General features: G+C 37.6%; 2 protein-coding genes across 3 annotated transcripts in view; one reads left to right on the forward strand and one right to left on the reverse strand.

Moving 5' to 3' along the window:
• The window catches only part of LOC117566611 (glypican-6), a 49282-nt gene extending 29389 nt beyond the window's left edge, over window positions 1-19893 (forward strand). Inside the window, exons 2-8 of the mRNA XM_034246151.2 lie at window positions 12049-12213; window positions 12700-12934; window positions 15715-15871; window positions 15937-16203; window positions 18193-18752; window positions 18816-18985; window positions 19046-19893. Of these exons, the coding sequence (XP_034102042.1) occupies window positions 12049-12213; window positions 12700-12934; window positions 15715-15871; window positions 15937-16203; window positions 18193-18752; window positions 18816-18985; window positions 19046-19506 (2015 nt within the window). The 3' untranslated portion in view covers window positions 19507-19893. The remainder of the gene's footprint in view (window positions 1-12048; window positions 12214-12699; window positions 12935-15714; window positions 15872-15936; window positions 16204-18192; window positions 18753-18815; window positions 18986-19045) is intronic.
• A 3156-nt stretch (window positions 19894-23049) lies between these two features.
• LOC117571108 (uncharacterized) lies at window positions 23050-24733 on the reverse strand. Of its 2 annotated transcripts, XM_034253091.2 has the most exons (3): window positions 24615-24733; window positions 23546-23873; window positions 23050-23485 (listed from the first exon to the last, which is right to left on the reverse strand). In XM_034253091.2, the coding sequence occupies exons 1-3, from the start codon at window positions 24656-24658 to the stop codon at window positions 23339-23341; spliced, it is 519 nt and encodes a 172-aa protein (XP_034108982.1). In that variant the 5' UTR covers window positions 24659-24733; the 3' UTR covers window positions 23050-23338. The 2 variants fall into 2 exon arrangements, with proteins under 2 accessions (XP_034108982.1, XP_034108981.1); XM_034253090.2 differs by having other exon boundaries at window positions 23546-24733.
• Between the last annotated feature and the right edge of the window lie 913 nt (window positions 24734-25646).

Consider the following 25646-nt stretch of genomic DNA (forward strand, 5'->3'; position numbering starts at 1 on the left):
AGTCTTTGCGCTGCCAACATTTATAAATTATATTTAATGGCGAGTGCACTAAACTAAATAAATTGTTGCCGACTTAATAACATAATTTCTAGCATTCAACAAGTGGGCGTCGCTGAAAATTTAAACGATTTATAGCCCAGATGGAAAGATAGAGACAGAGAGAGAGAGAGAGAGAGAAACTCATAGAGAGGTGCTGTACTTTGAAGCGTTGTAAGTTGACAGATGAAATTTGTAAGGCAACCACAAGTGGGACAGACTGGAAACTGTCAGCTGCATTAATCTATTGTGGTTTATGGCCTCCTCGCTTCAGATGTGCGGATGATCCCAACGAATTGGGGTTGAATGAATCATTAGCCAAAGGCAAATGCAAATGCTTCATGCTGTCAAATTCTCAGCTGTTCTGCTAAAATTTCGTTTGGAGACAGTTCAAATGTTGTCTGACGAATTTTGATATTTCAAAAGGGCAAAGAGTTGACATATGTTATAAATTATAGAGTTAAGCTATCAAAAATACAAATAATGTCATCAACAGTGCTGAAAAGATTGTTATCTTACTATATATAAAAAGGAAATAATTATATGGTTTTATATTTAAATAGTTTTCATATTTCCTACCTTTATATTCTTTTGAAAATGTTCTTCTCTTATTAAATATGAAATATTTTATCTTTTCCAATATATTCAATAGATGCTCGTCACTCAATTTTCACGCTGTTAAACTCTCGTTCTCTCGGAGAACTTTGCGCAGTGAGACTTTCCATTTATAGAGCCATTAAATGCGGGGTTAACAAGCCACCGAAAAGCCAGTGAAGCGTACGAACTGCGAGCTATAAGTTGCAAAAGATACAATATCTTTGCACACATACTGTCAATTGCAAATGGCAGACTGGAAACCGCAGCCAGACGCAGGCATTGTTAGGCCACATTATTTAAACCGTTTTTTTTTCTCTCTGATTTTTTTTGCTATATTGATTGCAATTTTTCGCCGTTTACTTGTCATTTGACTTCGATTTTCTCATCGCTGTGTTTTCTTCATTTTACAGACGATTAATTCAGAGACAGTCAGAGAGAGAGAGAGAGAGAGATGCAAAAAAATGCTCGTGAATTTATGAAATTAATTCATTTCAAGCAACAGACAATTTCCCTGAGAGATGTCTGCACTGATGAGTTTTCTGGCTTTTCCATTCATAATTTTTATTTTCGTTTTTGTTACAAAATTGTTTTGCGGTTGGCAGCAATTTTTTGGATAGAGAAACCCCCCAGGAGAGAAGAGGAGGAGGAGGAAGAGATTTCGCCTGCTCTCGCATGGCAAATTGAGGAAATCTCTGCTTTTATGGCTTTTGCGGTTGCAAAGGGTTTCGTTTACTGCGCTGCGGTTGCGAATGCTGCTCTGGGTGAGAGCGAAGCTGAGCTGATGTGAAGCTTACGCAGATACAGACTCGAGCCTAAAGCTGAGGCCACTGTAAATGGCCTAAATGCTTTTTATGGCCAAGTACAAGCACATTTTTCAATTGTCGTCGCCGTCAACTTAATTGGGCCAGAGAATTAAATAAAAAATGCTGCTCGTGTTGCATGCTGACTGACCAAGAGAGTTGACAGCAACACGTCGTCGTCGTCGACGTCGTCCTCTCCGATAGCAGTCGCCCTCTCTCTCTCTCTCTCGCTCTCTGTGCAAAAATACAGAAAAAAAAAGAAGTCCATAACACGGGAACGTGCTTTGAATAACTCGACTGCGATTTTTTATTGTGGCTGGTTGTGTTTTTCACCATTCGCCGCTGTAAATCTCTGTCGCGCGTTTTATCTCGCGTCCAAAATCGAATTTAAATCCGAGCTGCCAACAGACACAACTTGTTTCGATGGCTTTCGATCTGGCTAAGCGGCGCTTTTGATTGCCCACCTCTTCTCCTTCTTTATATACATTTTTTCCTACTTATTTGCTTCTTCTTCGATGGCCCGCTGTCTTTCAATTTGATTTGTTTGATGGCGTGAACATTTTTGTTGTACTACAAGTTTTATGAGCTGCAAAAATGCTCATTTGATTTCTCATTGCATTTTATTTCATTTTCGGGGTTTTTCTTTTATTTTTGTGTAGCCAGAAAGTTGGCTGCTATTTTATAAACTTTTGTCGAAAACATTGCTAGAATATTAAGCTGCAAATAATGCCAGACAGCTTTTTGTTGTATCCAAAACAGATGGCCAAAGGATGCCACTAGCATTTGTGATTGATTAGACAAAGATAAAGTTGTTAAAGTCAAGGATACTTTAGCTTTGCCGAAGCACTTGCAAAAGATTCTTTTTGTAAGTTCGAGCAGCTCTTGTGCATTTTAATTAGATGCGAAGCGTTGATTGGAATATAAAAGCTTACTAAATGTGGCTGATAACTGAGTGTCTAAAAATGAAGGTAGTAAATTATTAAAGTGTTTTAACAGCACTTAATATAAATGCTAAAGTTGTATGCTCTAAATTGTGAACTATTTAAATTGCAGACTTGATCTTAACTGCTGCAAAATAAACTTAAATTGCCAGTTAACTGTTTAGCTACTTAAACATAAGCAACAACAAAGCAATTTAGCTATTTGACTATCAGATTCATTCAATTAATCACTTGATCAATCAGATCTGACCCATTTGCGAACACGACTTTTGCCAACTGCTCCAATTAACAACAATTTGAGCAGCTAGAAAAATAATGGCCATTCTGGCCGAGACATTGAGCGCTTTTGTACACATTACATGACTTACATTGCGCATACGAACCGTTGGCCATTGTGTGTGTGTGTGTTTGTATGTAAACAAAACAAAGTCGCGAATGTAAACAGCAAACAGGTTAACAGCAAAACTGACGATCAGCCGATTGGACACGTTCTGCATGCTCTCTCTCCCTCTTTCTCTCTTACTCCCCCGTCTCAAATACCATTAATCAATTTTTATTGTTTAATTAATTTCGCTTGAATGAATGCGGCGCAAAGAGTTGGAGCTTGAAGCGAATCAAGGGGCAAACAAGCGAGAGAGAGAAAAACAAAAAAACAAACAAATCGCCAAAAATAGCTACGAAAATGGCATTAGAAACATTTGCGATACGATATCAAAGGAATCAAACCGCATTATGTTGTCATTTCTTCACTTGACAATTATTTTTTCTTGGCGTTATTTATGTGCAATTCAATATTCATAATTCATAAATCGTTTGCTGGCTTCACATGATTTGTCATGGTCATGAATTGTTCCAGATGTGTGTGTTTGTTTATGGTGATTTAATTAAGTCGCCTTGACTGGTTGGCTGAGTAAACAAATCGTATAAAAGAAATGCTATTTTAATAATAAATGAACTAATTTTATATTAATTAATTGCAAGTTTATTCAATGGATTATTTATGGATTATACTGATGTATGTAGATTAGAAAGATAGCAGATGTTTCCGTCAGCACTCTTTATTTATTTTTTGGGATTTGTTCTGTCGACACTGTCAAAAGGGGGCATGTAGGAAATACATATAGAATAAAAGTCAGCTGCAGTTTTCCCAGCTAAGGCTAATTACGCCTCATAAATATATAGTAACAACCGAGCTACACATGGCAACAACAAAACAACAACAACATTTTGTGTAGCCGCCTGCTGGGCTATTTTAGTAATCATTCTTTCTCTGTCTGTCTGGATGAATTTTCGCACATTTGCGCATTGAAAATTGTCATTTTAGAAAGAAAGACCGACAGACAAGGAAAATGCGCTGATTGCCAGATTTATGCATCTCCGAGGGGGGTAGAAGGTGAGGGAAAGAATAGGAAGATAGGGGCCAAATCGCAGACAGCTTGGCAACAACAAATGAAACAAATGTGAATGGTGGGAGGGGACGGGGGGCAACGCCAAAGTTCGCAGCATTCGTCACTTCATCATGCAAAAAGCCTCAACTCGCGAGTCGCTTGAGTCGACCCCGGACCAGGAAGGAGCCAAACAACAACTCGAACATCAACTCCTAACTCTTCGCTGGCGTTGTGTTTACATGAAACGTGTTGGCAGCGTAAACATTTGTTTCTCTTTACCCTCTCCCTTCCTCGTCCCCGCCTCGCCCATCTTTTTGCCTCTTTGCAGTCGAGTAATTTTAATTACGCCTAAAAGAGCCGCCTGTACGTGTAGAAAGCAAAAGAAGCAGAAGAAAAAATAAGTAGAAAGAAAGAAAAGCAGCCAAACCAAAGCAAAGCAAACTCAACTCCAACTCAACTCCAACTGTGCCGCCTCCCTCTGCATTTGGCATTTATGCAACGACCTGGCACGACACGTAATTACACACAGCACAGTTGACGGGGGGAAGGGGTGTTGACGCAGGGGGTGGTGGCAGGCTGGACAGAAGGTGGAGCATGCTAAATGTTGCATGCACCCGAAGCACATTAACAGCGAACGCCTTCCACAGTTGCCAGCAACAGCAGCAGCAGCAGCAGCTCACTCAACTCGAGTTTGTTCAGCTGCCACCAGAAATGCATATCGAAATGGCAAAAACAAAAAAAAAAAAAATAAAAAAATAAAACAAAAAACGTCTCCTACATAGAGAACATTACCTGACTGCAATGATTTACCTCCATATTAAGCCACAATGCCTTACGATGCTTAATTCTAAAATAAATACTTAAATGTTGATTCTATTAGCTTCGAGATCGAGTTTATATCTCTGTTTATTCAGCTGTGAGCATCAGAATGCAAAAATCACGCAAAGATATTTTCATTAATTGTTTACAGTATTACTTCAACTGAAACTTGCAGGTAAACAGCATTTATTTACTTTATTAGTTAGTTTCTAGTCGTGCGTTATGGACAATATTTTTATAGACATTCCTTAAGATTGGCAACATTCCGACGCAATGACAGATTGAAGAAGGTTTTAATATCAATATTCGAACACAATAGTAAAATAAATCAATCAATTCGATATAAGTTTATTAAACTTCAAATTTCAGTTTGAAAGAATAAAAACTTGACAAACTTGAGAAACAATTTATATGTTTATAATATGAGGACATTACCCTAAAATATACCAAAAAAAAAAAGTATCATACTTTTTGTACAAATTACCTAAATACTATATACTATATTGAATACTAAAACATACCTTCCATAGATTTCATTTAAAATGTTTTTCTGAATGATTTTTGCGCAAAGAAAATCTGCTGAAAATGTCGAAATAAAAAGTACAGCAAAGAAACAATTTATATGTTTATAATATTAAGATTACCCTAAAATATACCAAAAAAAAAAAAACTATCATACTTTTTGTACAAATTACCTAAATACTATATACTATATTGAATACTAAAACATGCCTTCCAAAAATTTCATTTAAAATGTTTTTCTGAATGATTTTTGCGCAAAGAAAATCTGCTGAAAATGTCGGAATAAAAAGTACAGCAATATTGAATAACTAATTGTGGGCTGGTGAGCTCGCAGCGCTTAAAATGTATTTATAGACTTCTTTCTAATGTTGTTCTCCCACTTCTTGGTTGGCTCCTCCAGACAATGTTGTTGCTGTTGTTGTGGTTGTAGTTGTTGTTTTTGCTTTCGCGCGTGCTTCCTGTGCTCGATGTTATTTTAAGTATCAATTAGTATGAATATAAACCAACTAATGCTTAGTACTAGGTGGATATTGGGTAAGGCTTCCGCTCAACTGAAGCAGACAGCGGGAGGTCCAAGGGCTGTAAAATTAATTAAGTGCCAAATACAAGTGCGTTAGTTGCGGAGTTGTAGCTTTATCTTTGCTGCTTGCAACACTTGACGACAGCGGGTGGCAATTGAGTTATGTGTTGGCAATTGGAATCCACATGCAGTCCCGCCTGATCTTCGATTAATGTGCACCAACTGCAATTGTTTGTGTTAGATGTATGACCAACAAACAATTGCTAAATTCTCCTCTATTCCTATGATGGACGAAGGGCCCAAAAAGATTTGACCCAATTCAAGCGCAACTGTTGCCTCAGCTGTTGCCACCCATTAAAAATTTTCAATTTACAGATTTACGGGCGAATTAAAAGCACTTTTTTTGTAATTTCTCTTTTTTTTTACACTTTATAAAAGCCTATGGGCAATGAATGTGCGAACCCAAAAACAGACCCAACCCAACCCCTGACACCATAACTATATTCCCAACATCCAGGGGGTGGTTGCGACTCGCTGCGTCTCAAACGGGCTCTCGGTTTTGCTGTGCGCCTAATTAAAACTCATTACCATAAGCATAAAGTTGAGCAAGGAACTTTTAAGCACAACAACAACAACAAGAAGAGCAACAACCACAACAACAAAACGGGAAAATGGAAAATGAAAAAGCAAGCAGTGCACAGGCGGAAATTGAAGTTAAATGAAACGAGCTCTGGGAGCTCGAGGCAAAATGCTCACAGGTTGTTTAAACCTTTTTTGCTCTGCAAATGCTTCATCTTGGCTTAGCCAAAGTTTATTTAATGCAATTTCCCAGCCAGACAGGCAGGCGAAGAATAGAGGGATAGGGATTGGAGAGCGAAAATGGTTCTTGTTGTTGCCCGTGTCAACCATTTTGTTTGCGTTGGCCCCGCACTACCCCCGCCCACTGTCCACAACACAAAGTCGCAACGCATAGTGCAACCCCAGTCGAAAGTGAAAGCTTTTGCTTTTGACGCGTGCAACGACCCCTTTCGATGTCTCTCTCCTTTTTGCTCTCTCTCGCTCGTCGCATGTTACACATACTCTCTCGCTCTCTCTCTGTCTCTCTTTTAATGTGAGTTTGCCGGCTGTCTGGCTATTCATTTCCCTTTTGCACTGAGCTGTTTTTTCGGCCACGTGTGCAACAGTTGCTGCCCTGCTGCTCATTGCTGTGCGCCTGCTAAAGCTGCCGCGTCGCATTTTTGTGCCAAGCCAAAAAGGACGAAGCGATGAGTGAGATTTTGCCACTTCGCATGCTCTCACTCGCTCTCTGGCCATTGAAACTCGACTCAAAAGTAAAGTTTTGCTCTTCGTCGCAAAGGGGAAGAGGACAAAACGCAACTTTTGTTTTGCTGCCTGTGTGTGTGTGTATGTTTTTTTTGGGAGCGGTGGCGCTTTTAGTTCTTTCTGGCCTTTGCTTTTGTCTCCTGTTGCAGTGTTGTTTTTGGTTTTTGTTTTTATTTGCTTTGGCTTTTCACTCGCAAACTGTGTTTCAAAATTTTTGCCCGTTTGCGCTTTTATCTCCAAGTGGAGCGCATAGAATGATAGAAAGCAATAGAAAAAGAGAGAGAGAGGGAGAGATTTAGCGACAGAGAAATAGAGCACGCGAGTGTGTTGGGGAATTTGAAGAGTTTGAATGGGAAAACTTTTTTGCTCTTATGTTGGAAATGGGACAGTTGGGCAAATAAATTCGTTGAAAAGTTTCAAGCGTAAATAAGTACATATTATTTATATTAAATGAAAAGTTTTCATGAAAAAGTTTGCATAATTAACTTATAACTATTTTTCACAACATATCGATAATCAACTTAGCATATATATTAGGGAAATATCTTTTAACTCACTAAGTTTGAGGAATAGATTATTACAATAGTTGGTTGACTAGCTATATAATATTATACCATAAAATAATTATGTGAATACACAACTACACTTATTAACAAGTGCTTAACTTTGCGGAGTAATGTTGGCATTAAAATGACTAAACCGATTATACCATATATTTTCATTATATTAATTTTAATCAAATTTTTTAATTATTAACATTTCAACATTTCTTACAACATTAGTCTTGTATTATATTCATATCATTTTTAATAGCCCCTTAAATTAATCTCATTATAAAAGATTTAATGCAACACCTAAAGTAATTATATTAAAATTAATGAGTTTCAAAAAGTTAAACACAATTCTTTGCCATCTTCCCATGGTAACGGTGTTGCTCTTTTTTTTGCCATGCCAACGTCGCACATTTTTGTTGGTTGCATTTTGGTGTCAAGCACCCTGTTGAGTGTCAGGCTAAGGGCTGCTTCAGAATTTCAAGGGTTTGTGCATCAGCGTAATAGTACTTACTACTTCTGCTTATCACATTTCTCAGGGACAGCATCCGAATAAACTTAAGGCCTAACTCTCTGACAGCCAAACTAACCGTAGACACCTGCTAGACACTCTGACTGCCCAGCACAGTCACCACCCCAACCGTTGTGTGTGTTCTTCCCACACTTTCGAGTCTCTCTCTTCCTCTCATTCTCTGTTATCTATTTTGGAGAAGCGTTGCTAAACTTTCGCACCCTTTTAACATTTGCTTGGCGTCGTCGTCTGTTGCCTTAAGGGTGGTTGCCGGCTGTGGCTGTGACTGTGGCGTGTGCTCTATGGTCGCCACAGGAGTCGTTTGTTGATCGTTACAGTAAATCATTTAAAATGAATTTCGCTCCACTGCCTTTCACTTGGGCTTGGGCTTGGGCTTGGGGTACGCACCCCGTGCCGGCTTAGTTGGGCCACGGCAACTAAGTAAATAGCGTGTGTTTTCCACAGAAGAACATGTGAGACCCAGAAGGGTGGGTGGTACTTTAGTTGCTTGGGTGGTTGGGTGCCCTCTACTGCTGTTAGAGAAATTGCCTGACGTCCGTCCGTCCGTCTGTCCGTCCGTTCGTTCGCCTGCTTACATTTTATCAAAAAACCCAGAAGCAAGCTGGAGTTTTCTATTAGACAACAGGGTGCTTTTTGCGTAGAGTCAGCGTAAAAAAACCAAAACCAAAAAGAAAAAAAAAGGAAAAGTAGCATATCGGTAAGTTAAGGTCATTTATTATGTTCATGACACCTTCCTTCCATCTCGCCCGGCTGGCAACATTTGTTATAACGACCGCCCGCCCGCCCTTCTATTGTTGTCTGTGGAGAAATTATGCAGCAATTCATAAAAATGGCAAGCGAGGGAACTTTAAGACTCCCTTCTCCATTCATACTAATGTTATTTTAACATAGATTTTACGCCACGCTTTATCGATTCTCTATGTGGTTGGGTTTACGCTATGTGTGCGGACACTTAATGGGTTTCCTTACATCGCATAAATCCTTTTCTATGTCCTTAGTTACTGTCACTAGGCTGTAGAGGCATGCCTCCTCTATTTTTGATGTTGTTGTATCACTTCATCAACTGGCAACTCGATTTCAATTAACTTGGCTATCAAATCTCTTGGCTAAACCGCATTATCCATGCCAGTCACACACACAAAATAACACTGAGAGCTTAGAGACACTGGCTGTGGCAATTAATGTTGCCACAATTGTTGCCGTTGGTAACGAGGCAATTTAGATAAGCAAAAAGGCTTCGCTCGAGTTTGCCAGCAAACAACAATTTCGTTGTACGCGCCACACTTAGTTCATATCTTGTGCAACATAACAATTAGTACAGCTCATAAAAACCCAACGAAACGATGAGAATCATGAGTTCCAGCTCTGTTTGTCAGACATCGTTCTGTTTACAAATTTTGTGCACTAAAGTAGCTAAATTTATATTAGAAATAAACAAAATATACACACAGACTCCAAAATGCAGTCGTCTCTCGTCTATGCACTCTGCACTCTGCAGATGATGCATTTAACTGGGCAACACAAATTTATGAGGCCCCAAAACAAGTCAAGTACGAGTTGGCAGCTACAGCAAGAAATACAAATTGTATTAGACACTAAACCAAAACGATTCACCCAAAAATTTCTATTACAAATATTCATCTGCAATGCTTTTTACACTCACTGAAGGTATGACTAAATTGTGAGTTGAAATGTTGCATAGATTAAATGCATTTTTTAAGAGTATAATATTGAATGTTTACTTTTAGAATGTTATATATTTTTAATGTGTATTTATTATATAAAGATTTTAATTTGGAAAATCAGAAAAAGTTTTAACATACAAAATTTACAAATGATTTCAAAAAACTCTTATAATCACCTCAATCATTAACCAAATTCTTCACAAATTGTAATTATTATTATTGACGAAAATCAAAACTATAATCCATAAGAGTATTTCCATGTTCGGTATTTCGTAATACCTTTAAAATTCTTGATTCTTGTTTGCTTTCAATTAGTGTTGGAACTTTTCGATTGTATGCAACGCTCGTCTGCCCATTCATGAGAATTGTCTAAATAAACAAAAATGCTGGGCCGTAAAACACCCAAAAAGAAATGCCAGACGCATTCAGTAGTGGGAGTTTGTTATTTGGGGAGACTTCAGGAATGGGGAATGGGGAATGGGTGCAATATACCATGATTATATCGTTGCATGGAACTAATGCATAATTTTTCTCGCTTTTTTAAATAGTTTTCCTCGCGTTTGCGCCTCAACTACCTGATCGACTATAAAAAAAAAAACAACAACAACACAACAACAAGTAAACGTGTTAAATGTTTGCGTAAATATGCCCGGAAAACATTTGAGAATCTCAAAAGGGGGCTGGGGAGAATGCCACGCCCGTATCCGTGAGTTCGTTCAGGTTCGGGTTACGGTTACTCGTTATGCCATTATGGCGGTAGCAAACGCTTCGTTTGTTTTCTTGTGAAAAAAAAGAAAACAAAATAGAAAATCAGACAGAGAGAGAGAGAGAGACAGAGAGAAAAGGTGACTTGACCAGCCTTTGGTTTTGGGTTTTTGGTTACCATGTCAAGTGGCAACGTCGAGTCAAAGTGCCACTGCAACAGCAGCGGCAGCAGCAGCAGTGGCAAGTTCCAATTCTTGGAATGTTCATCAACTGCTATTTGTAGTACCTTCTGGTTAGTTGACTGACCAGCAAACAAATGAAACGCATCCAAGCAACAGCCATCAACAGTGGCTCTCTAATGCCCAAGCAAACACACAAACCGAACAGCGAACACAAAACGCGGCAATTCATCGTATTGGAATTTGTGACTATTGATGCGGGCACTAATCAACAAACAGATTCCAGACTCTAGACAGCAGACAGCAGACAGTGTAGAGAGCAGACAGTAAACTCCAGTGGCGCTCTATGGTGGTCCTGATGTGCTCCAAAAGATTACGGAACCAGCACATTTCTGAGCTCATTAGATCAGCACCATGCGATCATTTACATATCGGCAAATTGTCGACTAAATTATCATCTTTCGAATCTTTTCTCACTTTGTGTAAACAAAATCAACTACTTAGCAGCATTTGCTTCTCTACCAGCGTTTATTGTTATTACATTACCATATGAAATGTGCAGTTGATAGTTGGCGATCATTTATTTAGGGCTAAATGTAACGATAACTTTGACTTCTCTTATAATCTAAAGTATAGTTAATATAGTTCAGTTGAAAACTACAAAAAGTATTTTTAATTTATGTATCAATTATCTAATATCAACTATACAATTTTCTCTTTATTATATCACAATGAATGACATATTTCTCAGTGGTTTAAATATTTCATTATTTATTTGTAAATTTAACTTTTAAAAAAGTTTCCGACATCACCAATTTCTAAACAAATATATTATATTTGAATCTGATTAATGAAATGAAATCCTAACAAATATATAGCTATACAGTATTTATTGAATACTGTTTGATTATGTTACAAAACAAATATTCATAAAAATATAAATAGAACTTGATATCTAATCGATAAATTATTTCATGTTTAACACATATGTATGTATAAGGCTTGCGATATGATTAAAGGAAATTATAAGAATTATATCCAAGTTTTAATCGTCTCTGGACACTTTGAAATGCTTTTTTGATTTATATATTAAACACATTATACAAATTAAATTAAATTCTGAAATAAACTGTCTAAACATCAACATCTTCCTTTGCTTAATAGTACGTCAAAACAATTAGGAAATTGTTAATTTATTTTCATAATTTCAAACTAAATTTTTGTGCTTAAACAGGAGTGGATATATAAATAAATTCATTTATTTTTCCTGCTTTAAGGACATTGAAATTCATCTTCGACTTACATTCAACAAATTAAGTAAATAAAAATCTACTGTCTGTCTATAAATAAATGAGCTAATCCTTGAATATCACAGAGCTATTATCTACCTATAGTTAATGGCATGTCAATCTGTTACACAATTAACCAATCTGTCCATCTCTAATTACAGAACGCGTGCTACGCTACTGCGAGTCGCCATCGGTGGGCACCTGCTGCACCTACAACATGGAGACGCGGATGGCGGGACAGTCGCGGCAACAGCTCGAATGGCACACAAAGGAGCAGATAACCAAAATGTCTGGCCTGCTGGGCAGCAAGGCAACCAAATTTAATGGTAAGTTACAAAAGCAGAAATATCGCTCAACAGCCACTTGAAACTGCCAACAGAAGGCGCTACCAAAAGAAATCGCAACTCTAATTGCATGTAGACAGCTCACAGATTAGAGATTTGTTAACGATATTGCGGGTGTCAAGTGGTTCTAGTTCTGGTTTGATGTCAATGGTGATCATACGGGCTTCGGGTTACATGACGACAGAGCAGAGAACACAGAGTGAAACTGCCACCAACTGACGCAATGTCAAGTGGCATGTGGCATGTGGAATGTGGCATGCACTAACTAACTATGCGGATGTTTGAGTTTTGAGATATTTTGTGCAGCGGATGCTGCAAGAGCGACATCAACTGCAACGACAAACAGTTGCCACAAATATTCTCTCTAAACATTTAGCAGCCGGATGTGCGCCATTTCAATAAAAAAAAGTTGAGAAAAATTGTGGTTACATTTTCCATTTCATTGCGTTTGTGGTCTTTTCTTTGCAGATATTTTCCGCAAATTGCTGCAGGAATCGAAGGGACAATTTCATACGATGTTTATGCGCACATATGGCGTCATCTATCAACAGCATTCGTATGTGTTTTCGGATCTATTCAACGAACTGGAGAACTATTATGCTCGCGGTCGCGTCGATCTCTTGGAGGTGATGGACAAGTTCTTTAGCACGCTCTATCAAAAGATGTTCACGGTGCTGAATGCACAGTACGCCTTTGACGAAAAGTGAGTAACCATAACAACAACAAACGAGTACTCATACTCATACTCGTATTCGTATTCGTATTCGTATTCGTATAATGGGTAATCGAAACCCCTGGCAAAAGCACACACAATATTCAGGCCTCCGCTTGACAGATTTGATTTGGAGCTACAGACGTGTGAAACCGCAAAGTGTCGAGCGTCGAATGGTTGACTGACTGCTGCCGCCCTGACTTGACTGAATGGGGCAAAGCTTTGATGAAACTTTGACTGCTTGACTCGCGTGCTCTCTCTTTCCCCCTCTTTGCTTTTCTAACTCAGTCTGTACTCTAGAGTTGGTGTGCAATTTCATATAGGTTGGAATTGCCCTATTGTTTTTGCTGCTTTATTTGTTTGTTTGCTTCACTCACTCGCTTTGGTTGGTTGTTGCCTGCGGTTGAAACGCTTAACAGGAAAATGGGGAAATTAAGCAAAGTTTGCTCAACGAATTTTAAATGCTCTTAGCTAAATAATTTCAACTTCTTCAGCAAGCTTAATAGAAAACAAATCTGAATGGAGAGGAAATTGCATTCCTTATTGCAACAGCGTCAGCTAAATTCCAAAGAATTATTCAGCAACAGAGCAACAAATATGAAGCTGCATTGTAAAGTTAAACTGCGAAGCAAATTGTTGGAGGATAAATTCCATTGCTATGAAATCATAAAGCAAACAAAGTTGAAGATGCAAAATGCAAGTGAAATAGTTTTAGATGGGTTTCTGAATATTTCTGTCGTTGAAGTTCTGGTATTTTAATAAATCGCTCAACTATTTGAATAGTAGACATAACACCAGCATATTTTATTCTAAGAGAAGCTGAAATAGTATAATACAATATTATTCCTTCAATTGCTATAATTTATTATTAAAATCAAATTGTCTACTAATTAAAAACTGTATTAATTTGGTTTAAAACCTAAAGTTAATTTATCGAAGATTTATTTTAAATATACACTTTTTGATGTGAACATTAACTAAACTAAGCTGCAAGTTTAAAACTAACCCGCTACTAATTTCAAACAAAATATACCGAAGGCTATACCAGGTATATCGATCGTTATATACATATACTGTTAGCAAAAAGTTACCCTTTGAGTAGCGGGTATAGAGTATAAGCATAGAGTACAAAAAAAAACATTTACCAATTTAGACTCTTCAGCTCTTCAACGCCCACTTCAGATTAAATCAGCAAATCAAAGAAATCAACAAATTTCTGCCCAATGTTACCTACGTAATTAGCTTGTGCATATACCCATGCCCACAACATACTGAGTATGTGCGTCGTATCCACTTTGCGGCAGTTCCTGCGTCAGCTGCTCGCATTTCCTGCAGCACCAAAATAGCGCCCACTTGGCTCATTGCCCCTGTAAAACCAAAGCCAAAGCCAAAGCCTGGTTGAGAACTGGCTTCAATTGTTACGCGCGCCTGGCCAAATGGCACTTTGGCTCCAGCTCCAAGTATTTTTTCAGCTTTGCTTTGGCGGCACAATCCGAGTGCCAACCCCATCCTTGGTGAGCTTCGGCTCGTGTTACCCACGCGCTTTCCAATTGCTGTTGTTGTTGTTGTTGTTGTTAGTGCTGCCTGCAATTCGTTTTTATTGTCATCGTTTTAGTTTTTGTCGTACGTGCTTTGGCACGTTGTCCATTTATTGCCACAACGCTGACGATGACGATGGCGATGGCGAGGCGTAATTGCCGCCACTTGCTGCCCGCTATACCCGATAGTCATAGCATAGCAGAGTATAATAGTTTAGTGATAAACAGCAACGCAGCTTCAACTCTGTAGATATGAAGCCATTCTATTCGTTCGCTTCATGGATAAACAACTACATCTCCAAATCTAAGTCTAAATTTGGAACTAAAATTTTACAATTAGTTCAATTTGCTTAATTGAATTAATTTAAATTAGAAGCGTGAACTTAAACCTGACAACAAGCTGAGTTAATAGTTATAAATGGATAATAAATGAACTTGGAAATTATTTATGATAAAACTAGCTTCAATTAATAAGAGAAAACAACAAAATTAATAAAAATAATACTAGAACAAATGCATACATTAAAAGAATATTTTAGTATGATATATAAAAATCATTAACCTTTATGGCAAACTCCTTTTCTTTTAGACATCACTAAAATCTGTTAACAGGTATTTAACCGTAGAGCATTCTCAACTGTCGCTTTCGTATTTGATATTTGCTGTTGTCGTCGGGGGGGTCGACGAGTCACTGCTTCAAATGGAGTGTGCTGCACTTAATGAAGGGGCAGCTTCAGCAGTTGGAGAGAGTTGAGCATGTGAACTTCAACGGGTGTTAGAAACAGACAATTCTGCTGATTGTCCAAAAGTTTAATGAACTTATTGGTGATCCAAGCCAAATGGTAGATTGACTTTGAAACTTCTAGGACTGCCCCGAGCTCTTTAGGAATGTCGTTCGCAGCAATCATCTAATCCAGCCTCTTGAGTCCAAGTAATTTCTAAATAGCTTCAGCTGCGAGCTCACTTTGACTTGGACATTCAATGGCCTGCTGACCAACTGGTTGCAGCCTTACAAGTGCAACAACATCAGCAGCTGCTGTACTCCAATAGGTGCAACAGGCAGCATGCAACATGCAGCATGCAGCATGCAGCGAGTGGAAGACGAGTCGCTGACTAGTTTTATGATTTTCCCGCGAGTCGTTCAGCTTATTGCCTTTAACAAGCAACGATTTCCTGCCCACGCCAAAACAATTGTTCATATATTTTATTCTTCTTCTCGCTTCTATCTTGCAGATACATGCAATGCGTCAGCCAGCATATGAAGGAACTGAAACCATTCGGCGATGTGCCCGACAAGCTATCCGTGCAAATCAAACGTTCCTTTGTGGCAACACGCACCTATGGCCAAGCTCTGGCCACCGCTGCCGATGTCTCTAAGCGCATTCTAGCTGTAAGTAAAGCTGGCTTAAAGTTGGTTAAATATTTCAGTATAATATTTGTAATCTCTTTTTGTAGATTCGTCTCAATCCCGATTGCACAAGCGCCTTGACCAAGATGCAGCATTGCGGCGCCTGCAAAGGCTACACGGAGAAACCTTGCACTAATTACTGTGTGAATGTGATCAAGGGCTGTTTACACTATCTGCATGAGTTTGACACCGAGTGGGAGAACTTTGCCTTGGCCATGGACAAGGTGGCGGAACGTATGCTGGGCTCTTTCAACATTGTCATGGTTGTCGAGCCCATCAATATCAAAATCTCCGAGGCCATCATGAACTTCCAGGTGAGTGCGTTTAGCATAATTCACATCAATTCTGTTGCATAACTCGTTTCACAAACAGCTGCTGTATTTCTTTTTTTTAATACCCTGTGACCATAAACTGGATAGTCTTATCCGATTCTCAAATCTTTATTCGAAGTTAATCGCATAGCCAACAAAAAAAAAAGGCACCTTTGGTTCACGTTCAACTTGCATCAAATTATATTTTATTATTATTTCGTGAGCACCTATAAAATATCTATAAACAACGCTTTACTAATAATTAAAAAGATATAAACTGAGGAATCTCTTCAATGTTAACTATATTTATATTAATTTAAAAATATTTATCAAACATCGAATGACAAATTCATAGAAACTTTTTTCTATATTTTATATATGGTACTATATCGAACATATAGGATAAAAACAGATAGGGTAGAAGCACACTTGGCTCCCTCGTTTTTGGCTTTGTTTCTAGTTTTGCTGTGCTCATTGATTTTAGTTTATGCTTCTGAGTTATAAATTATCTCATAAAGCTGTCAACGGTCCGTGGGGACTTATGCTCAAACTCATTTGAATAGCTGACTAACCCGATCGCACAAAGTTAGGGGAAAACCGTTTAAAAGTGCCACTTGATTCGTTTCAGAATTTAGAATAGAATTTTGTCTATTTTGCGTTCCTTAGTTTCGTCTGAGCAAACAACAAACTACTATAAAATTGATTAATAATCTTGTGGTTTCGGTTGTTGTAATTTTTTGGCACAAATATTATGCCCATAATATTTACAAATAACTTATTGATTTTTGATTACAACAATATTTAAAAAACAATCAATTCTCCCAACTGATACGCTCCAACAACTATTTGTTGTTCTTTTATTTGTGTTGAACTTGTTTATTGTTTACCATAGTTTCTTTTAATAAATTCTGTGTTTTGTTTGCCATTTTAACGATTTATTTGCACAACATTTGGTTCCCATATGAATTTAATTTATATTTCCATTTAAAATTTATACATTTCTACTTTTTTGTGTGCGTGTGTGTGAGTTGTTGTTGCTGCTGTTGTTGCTGTTGTTAGAGTGCGGCATTTGGCTTTTAATGTGTTTATTTGCGTGCTCTTTTTTGTGTTTTTGCAGTCGGCCTCATAAAAGGGTAGAGAGACCGAAAGCAAAATAGTTTTTAATTTAATTCTTATTAGTTTCTTGACTTTTGCCAGTTTATTTTTATCAAATCAGAGATTGCACAGAGAGGAAGAGAGAGCAAGAGAGAGCGGGAGAGGGAGAAGGAGAGAGCTTAGCTACTACAGTTAGTTGCGCTAAATACATTGGGATAGGCCCAAATAAGCGTGTCAAAGCGGCGGCCGCTTTGAAGTGCCAGCCCTAAACTTAAAGCCCCGAACTCCGAACCATGCCGAACCTTAACACGACCCCCCAAACTGTAAATGGTAGTCGGAACAGTTCGTGTCAACAGCCCAACACACTGCAGATAAAGAGTTGCTGATAAAAACAGAGCAGAGCAGTCAGACGCTGACACAGGCAAACAATTTATGAAGGTGTCTCGCTCTCACTCGAACAGATCGCTAAGCTAAGGTTGCTTAAGTGCTTGCGACTGCTGTTTTTTTTATTATTCTGTTGTTGTTTTTGTTGTAGCGCATTTCCTATCAAACCGCGGTTTATCTTCTTATTATTTATTGGCTATTAATAGATGTCGTTGAGGTTGAGGTTGTGCAGCAGTCGGATGAAATCGGTTAACTGATTCATTACAATTAAATATCTACTGTTTTTTATTTGCTATTTAATGTTCAGTGACTGATTTGAAATTACGCTAGTTTAGCTTGCAGTGGTTAAACTGCTTACAAGCAGTGTTCTTGTATACTGTATGCGTAAAAGCAGTGCAACTGTTCCCCCAATGCATTCCAAGCAGTTCGAATAATTCAAATTCAAACTATATTTGTAACAACTAATTTTAAATTGCAATATCCTTTAACATATTTCCTTCTCTTTAATTTCAGGATTCTGGCCAAGATATTACGAATCGCGTCTTCCAGGGCTGTGGTCGTCCCACTTTGCGACGTGCCAAGCGCTCGGCTGATCCCAAGTTAATGTTGGCTATGCAGGAATTACATGCAGAGAGCACTCCAGAGGCGGATACATTGGACATCGATGCCACCTTGGATGAGGCGATTGTATTGCGTGAACGACGTGCCGCAGATCCTGGCTCGCAAGAGTCCACATCACCGCAATCACAGGAACAAGGTGCCACTCAGTCTGGCAATGGCAACGGAAATGGAAATGGAAACGGCGGTGGAAACAGGAGGCAACAGCAGCGTCGCAAGCAGCAACGGCGCAAGCAACAGCAGCAGAATCGCAATGACAACGACGATGACGACGGTGAAGGCATGGGTGGCAGTCGGGAACCCATTCTGGACAAGATTGTGCGTGATATCCGTCAGCGTGTGAAGGACTACAAGAAGTTCTGGTCGAACCTGCCGCACTCCATCTGCAGCAACGAAGACATCGCTGCCTCCTCTGATGTGGATGGCATGTGCTGGAATGGGCACACCATCGACAGGTAAGCGGAGATCAGCTGCAATGCCATGCATAGCTTAATCAACACTCTTTTGTCTCTTCTTAGATATATGCACTCGGTGACTACAGAGCATGGTTCGAATCCAGAGTTCAGCGGCAATCCAGCGAGCACACGTCAAACAGCTCAAATGTCCACACATCTGTTCCACCTGAAGAATGCGATCAATCATCTGCGCAATGCGTACAACGGTCAAGATGTGGACTGGAGTGAGCAAGGTAAGGCGATTAAAAGTATATTTAAAAAATATATTACAAATGCAAATTAATCTATTGCAGAGGAACCCTATATGGGCAGCGGCGCTGGCTCTGGTTCGGGTTCCGAGGACGACGAAGACGACGACGAAGGCTCTGGCCTGGGTCCCTTCGAGCCAAATGTCAAGACCGACGGAGAGCATCCATCGGTGCGCGTGGATTCCGAGAACGATGACGATGAGGATACACATCCGGCGGTGACCACGCACACGTCTCGACCCAATGTGGATGACAAGAATCCGCTACTGCATAACACGCATGTGACACACGATCACAACGATTTGGATGAGTCGCATAATACTAACGACGATGACGACAACGATAACGATGAGGATGTCGATGATGGAATGCACCACTCGTCGACAGATGGCGCTACGCGCACCTCCAGTGCACCTGAGAAGATGTCACTGCGAAGGGCGCTTGTCGTCTACTTGCTGCCACTTTATATGGCGTGGTTCGGTGGCGTTTGCGCCGATTTGCTGTGATTATTCTACTAGAGCTGCTACGCACAACGATAAAAACAATTAAATACACAAAAAAAAAGAAATAAAAAGGAAATGAAACGATGGAAGCGAGCTAGCTAGCGAACAAGTGCAGTCGAGGTGGATCATCATATCATGCCACGCCACGTAACGCCGCCCTCCCGCCCCGTCCGCTGCACGCCCCCTGTCCACAAAACTCTCAGTCATTCAATCCATGAAACAAAAATGTTATTAGAACCGAGTATATACGAAATGCAAGTCCAAAATTTTCTAAAAACTTTTGTCAAAGCAATTGAAAACAAAAACAAAATGATAAGCAATCAAACGGATGGCGACAAACCAAGTCAACGCCTTCAATTATATAATCGATCAAATATATATATATATATATATATATATATATATATATATATATATATATATAGAAATATGTGTAAAACCGAGATATATAAGGAATCGATTCAATTCTTATTTGAAGTCGCTGTTGAGCATTAAGAACTGTCGAATTCGATGTAAGGAATACGTAACAAGAACCCAATTTAGCGATTAAGTTAAGTTCAGCACCCTAAGTTGTAAGTGCGAAATTTGTAAGATATAAGCGAATGAGTGCGAATGCGAATGTGAGTGCGAGTGTGTGGGTGAATGTGAATGTGAGTGCCTGTTCATTGTGATCGTTTAGCAAAAATTAACTACGAGTATAAACATTTTAGCCCGTAAACTAAGCAAACTTAGATTTGTATCATATATACATACATATATATATATAAACATATATAATTTATATATGCATTCAAAAATATATAGATATATACTTTATATACATACATATACGTAAAAGTTGCCAGAATATTTAATTAACAATTAACAATCAATAACAGCATAAACAGCAATAACTAATTTCTAACTATACTGAACTGTAATTTAGTAACATAGTTGAAGCATTTTTAAAATCGATCAACTAATGCTCCAGTAGCATTTGATCGCTAAGCCAACACATACATAAGTATATTGATATAAATATATATTTGTTGGTTCATCGTTTCGCACTTTTGCGACCTCGATCGGTTTTAAACTAACCGCATTTTTCAACTAGGCTGATAAAGCGTAATTACTATATATGTATATTTATTTTTTATGATTTTTAATATATGTATTATTTTTATGTGTATGTATTCAAAACAAATACAACAAGTAACATTGAAGAAAACAAAACGAAACATTCAAATCTTTCTTTGTAGCTCTTCTTTCAAACAGGCTTAAAATTTGTTAAGTTACACATACAAACTGTTTGTGGATTATGGTATTTTATAAATATTTCTATCGTTCCCTCTCATCGCAAACAGAGCTTTACTTTTTCTATGATGAGCAATTTATTCCCCAACCTCAACAAATAAGTTGAAGTGCTTATTTATAATTCAATCATCAAGTATAAAAGCAGTGCTTCATACTAAAAAATTCCGTATTGTATATTTTATTCTCAAGCGGAAATAACGACAGCTGAAGGATGTATTTTGCAATATTAAACGTATTATTTATCATAGTATTATTTGAATCAACGAAAGGTAAGAAGAAAAAGTATGTTTATTTCAATAACTAAACATATTTTTATAGGATTTAATACTAATATCACAACTGGATTGGATATTCCATCGGACTTTCATGCAAAAATAGAACCTTTTGAAAAAATTGGTTCAAGTTTTTACTTTATCGAAAGTGAAAAGCCTCTAGATTGGTTCTCTGCAGCGAGTAAATGTCATACTATGGGCGGGCATCTTGCTAATTTACGGACTCTTGAAGATTTGACAGCTTTATCAAATAAGATAGGACGGCCAACATATTGGGTGGACTTGACTGCATTACCAACTAATAAAACATTTGTATCAATCACAACAGGCGAACCCAAAGGCAAATATCCAAAGTGGGCTAAAGGTGAACCAAATAATGCCCTGAAAAATGAATTTTGTGGCCAAGTTTTTGTAAGCGATGGAAGTATTGTTCTTAATGACCACCCATGTGCACTAGAATATTTATTTATATGCGAATCAAGTATTCCCAGATTCATTAAAATTCTAACTTGGTAATTGAAAAAGAGATGTACGTTTGGAATATTTTGATTAACTACAAAACTTACTTTCACTGGTATTTGATGAAATAAAATTAAAACGTTCATAAAAACTAGTATGTTAATCCGTTGTTTTTTTTTTTTTTTTTTTTTTTGATAAAAATAAATTACATACTTTGTTTTTGTAAATAAAGTAAGTGTATCATCATGTATTTATTAAAGATCACATATGAAACAATGCAAAGAATAATACATGGGGTAGAATGTTGTATTGTTCAGCGACGGGATCTAGGCTTAACTCCAGCAATCATAATTGCAAATGATAATTAAAATATGATAATTTTATAATATACTTGCGATATTTTGCTGAGATCTGGGTCTTCAGGTGGATATGGCTACATCGACTCATATATATTGATATTAATTCATATATTATGTGGTCAGAAATGTGCACATTTTGATTTTGATAAATTTAACAATGCATTTTATCCTTTTTAACGATAAGAAGTTAATATTCATTATAACAGTCCCTGTTTTATTTAATTTATAATATTCAAATTTAACCTATTTAATACTTCTGCATATACAATCAATATAAATTCAATAAGTGATTTCGTTTAACTTTATAAAAATATATGTTTTTTCTGAGGTTACGTTATTTATTCCCCAACCGCAATATGTAAAATTATAATTCGATCTCTGCCTATATAAGAGAGCTCTGTGTAAAAGCTTTTCGCATTGTATATTTTATTTGTAAGGGTAACGAACGACTGCTGAAGGATGTATTTTTTCATATTTAAAGTATTATTTATCGCAGTATTGCTTGAAACAACAAAAGGTAAGAAGGCAAAGTTCGTTTATTTCCTTAACTAAACATTTTTTTTTTAGGTTTTAATACTACTATATTAAATGGATTTAATATTCCATCGGATTTTTATGCGAAAATTGAACCTTTTCAGAAAATAGGTTCAAAATATTACTACATCGAAAATGAAAATCGCATAAACTGGTTTAAAGCGGTTATTAAATGTCATTCTATGGGCGGACATCTTGCCAATTTGCAAACTCTAGAGGAAGTGACAGCCTTGCAACATAAGATTGGATCCTGGATGTACTGGGTGGACTTAATTGAACTACCAGGAAAAAAAGTGTATCATTCATTCACAACTGGAGATCCCAAGGGCGAATACCCAAAGTGGGCTACAAATCAACCAACTCACTCCCACGGACCCGAATACTGCGGCCGAATTCATTTATCCGACAAAAGCGTTGAACTTTATGATAGCCCATGTACAGAAGAATTCTTATTTATTTGCGAATCAAATCTTCCCTCATACATAGAAGTTGTGACATGGTAATTTTAAAATCTAGTAAATAAATGAATTCACTTTTATCAAAACTGATTTTATTCATTATATTTTAGCTATTTAAAAATATATATTATATATACATACAAAAAAGGTTTATTATCTAAACGCCATCTATTGGAAGCATTCTGATTATGAAATACTATTGTTTTATTTTGAACAAATACTAGGTGGAGTTAAATGTCATAATTGATGTCAGAGGTTTCCAACTCCTTCATTGCAGCTGAATCATTTCGTCGTCTTTTTTTTTAATGTATGATTTTTTGAGATCACTTGAGTCCTTTGCGATATAAATGACTGATTTTAAAAATGCAAAATGTACATAAAACCGATTTTTACCAGCGACATTCATAATAATCACAGAGTGCGTGCTTTGCAGTCTTTGCTGAGTTGTTTATATACGAATTTAGTTGGGTGCTCCTTTATGTGTTGAATACAATTCGTTAGGTACAAATTCGGTTTCTATAAATGCGTCAGGTGCTGTTGCCAATGTTTCAATCAGCACTTCATCAAACGAAATCTCCAGCAGCGGATGCTGCAGTGCATCGAGAGTCTACAATGGAAATTCAACCAATCAATCAGTTAAAATAACCATTTAATGACGTTTTCTTACCTCCTGCACATCAAGGTCCAAAATAGTGTTATACACGTGAAGCGTCAGAGGCGAATTGCGACTCACGAACACTCCATCAATAAGTTTCTTGCTCTCCTCCAAGAAATTTGGTTCCAAATCGTTGAACGATATGCTGACTTCCTTCAAAGAATTGCAAGCGTCGACCATATTCCAGAAATCGCTGGCAGAGAAGGATTCGCTAATCTGCATTAAGTGCAATGACTCCAAATGTTTCAGTTGAGAGCAAATGAGCATTAGCTGACAATTATCGATATCATCATCCAGCATGACCAGACGTCGAAGATTCTTGAAGCGAACAATATACGAGCTGACATTGGGAAAGAACCAGAAGCATGCTCTAAATATCAGAGATGTCACTCGATATTCTTGTTCCAATGCCCTCAAATTACGCATATAGTTTTCGTAATATTCTCGGGTGTATAAAGTTAATCGATAGAAATTTGGCAAATTTAGCAAACTCCGCAACATATCGAACTTCAAATTGAAATCATGAATGACAAACTCTTTCAATGTTGTGCATCTATGGACAAGTGAAAGGTCATCCAACTGGGAGCTAAAGAATGGAAATAGCGACAGTCTGCGCAACGGCATCTTGGCAAAAATGCGATCCAGCACTGGTGCATTCAATGAAGTGGAATTCAATGTTAGCTCCTGCACGCGTTTAAAGTTCCAGATGCCATGGCCACCACTCATGTCCTTAATGTTGAGTTCGGTGACATTGGGAAATATTTGAGCGAGCAGCAATGTAGTCTGGTCGAAACTGTGCACACACCAAACATGGCAGTCCAAGCTGTGCAGTTGCTGAAAGTCGTAGATCTTCCAAGATGGCAGCAATAGTTCTAGTTCAGCGCCGCGTAGAATTAGTTTCTTCAGTGATTTACTGGCTAACTGCAGAAAGCAGTGCATTCGTTGCGGCTTCTTTTTGAACACTTGCAGAACGTCCGCGTCCACTTCTGCCATGGCCGTGCATTGCCAGCTCTTTTTAACAATGTTCTCAAAGTACTGGCATGTACACATTAACGATAATTGATCTCTTAGGGTTAGATACCTTACAATATTTATCCAGTCATCATCATGGAGTTGGTCAACCATTTTAGTAAATTAAAACAAAAGGAGTTACAAATTTTACTATCAGCTGTTATTTACTCTGTTTTGAGTAAATGGCTGGTTTCTCAGCCACAGGGTGTTTTATTAACACTGCTAACCGAAATGTTATACTCAAATGATGCTGTTGCTTAACCGTTTAAACCTTCTTCGTCGTTACACTTAAATTGAAATTCAAACATTTATTGTAATTAACCAATGCATAGAACACAGACTGAAAATTCAATTGATGCAATTTTCAACTTATTTTTGGCTTTTAATCACATTTATAGTTTTTCTGAAGACAGCTCCGCGTAAAATACGTTTTTCCAGCAACTTACTGGCTCGCTGCAAAAAGCAGTTAATTTTTCGTGGTTCCTGACAATCAACTTGTAGCACTGCTTGCTGGTAGACAACAACAGGGTGTTTCATTATACTCCAATGGTGCTGTTACTTCTGTGTTCAACAGATACATTCAAGTTGTTGTTCAAATACTTATTGCAATTTAACTATTTATAAATATTTTTATTAATTTGAACTAAATTTATATACTATCACACTGTTTAATAAGTCGATTTAATCAAATCTATAAAGCGATACAACACCTATTGAAATATACATATCTATTAGCTTTAATTGAGTGCACCCTAAAAAATACATTTTTTTTTTCATTTAAAAAAAAGCAGTATGATGTTTTTGGGTTCTTGGATATGGCTGCCCTGGGGTGTATTGAACGAGTGTGGGGTAGCATAATGTACGTTATGTGTACGAGAATGTCACAATCGAGGGTTGCTGATAAAAAATGGGGAAGTACATACATACATATGTATGTATGTATGATGGGCATTGGAACAATTGAAAACTCTAAGCTCACACTACTAAGAATTCCCTTTAACATATTTGCTGGACATTTTTTTTGTGATAAACTTTTTCCCTAATTTTTGTAAAATTGGAAATCAATTTGCTGAAAAAGTAATATTTCAGATTATGCTGTTTA

Source organism: Drosophila albomicans, chromosome 3 (assembly GCF_009650485.2).
Source record: "Drosophila albomicans strain 15112-1751.03 chromosome 3, ASM965048v2, whole genome shotgun sequence".
Lineage (NCBI taxonomy): Eukaryota > Metazoa > Arthropoda > Insecta > Diptera > Drosophilidae > Drosophila > Drosophila albomicans.

Excerpts from the sequence above, each read along its gene's own strand:
- LOC117571108 (XM_034253090.2), bottom strand. The coding sequence starts at position 24,658 with ATGGTTGACCAACTCCATGATGATGACTGGATAAATATTGTAAGGTAT. Across the intron at positions 23,486-23,545 it reads TGGACCTTGATGTGCAGGAG|ACTCTCGATGCACTGCAGCA; the intron begins GTAAGAAAACGT and ends TTTCCATTGTAG.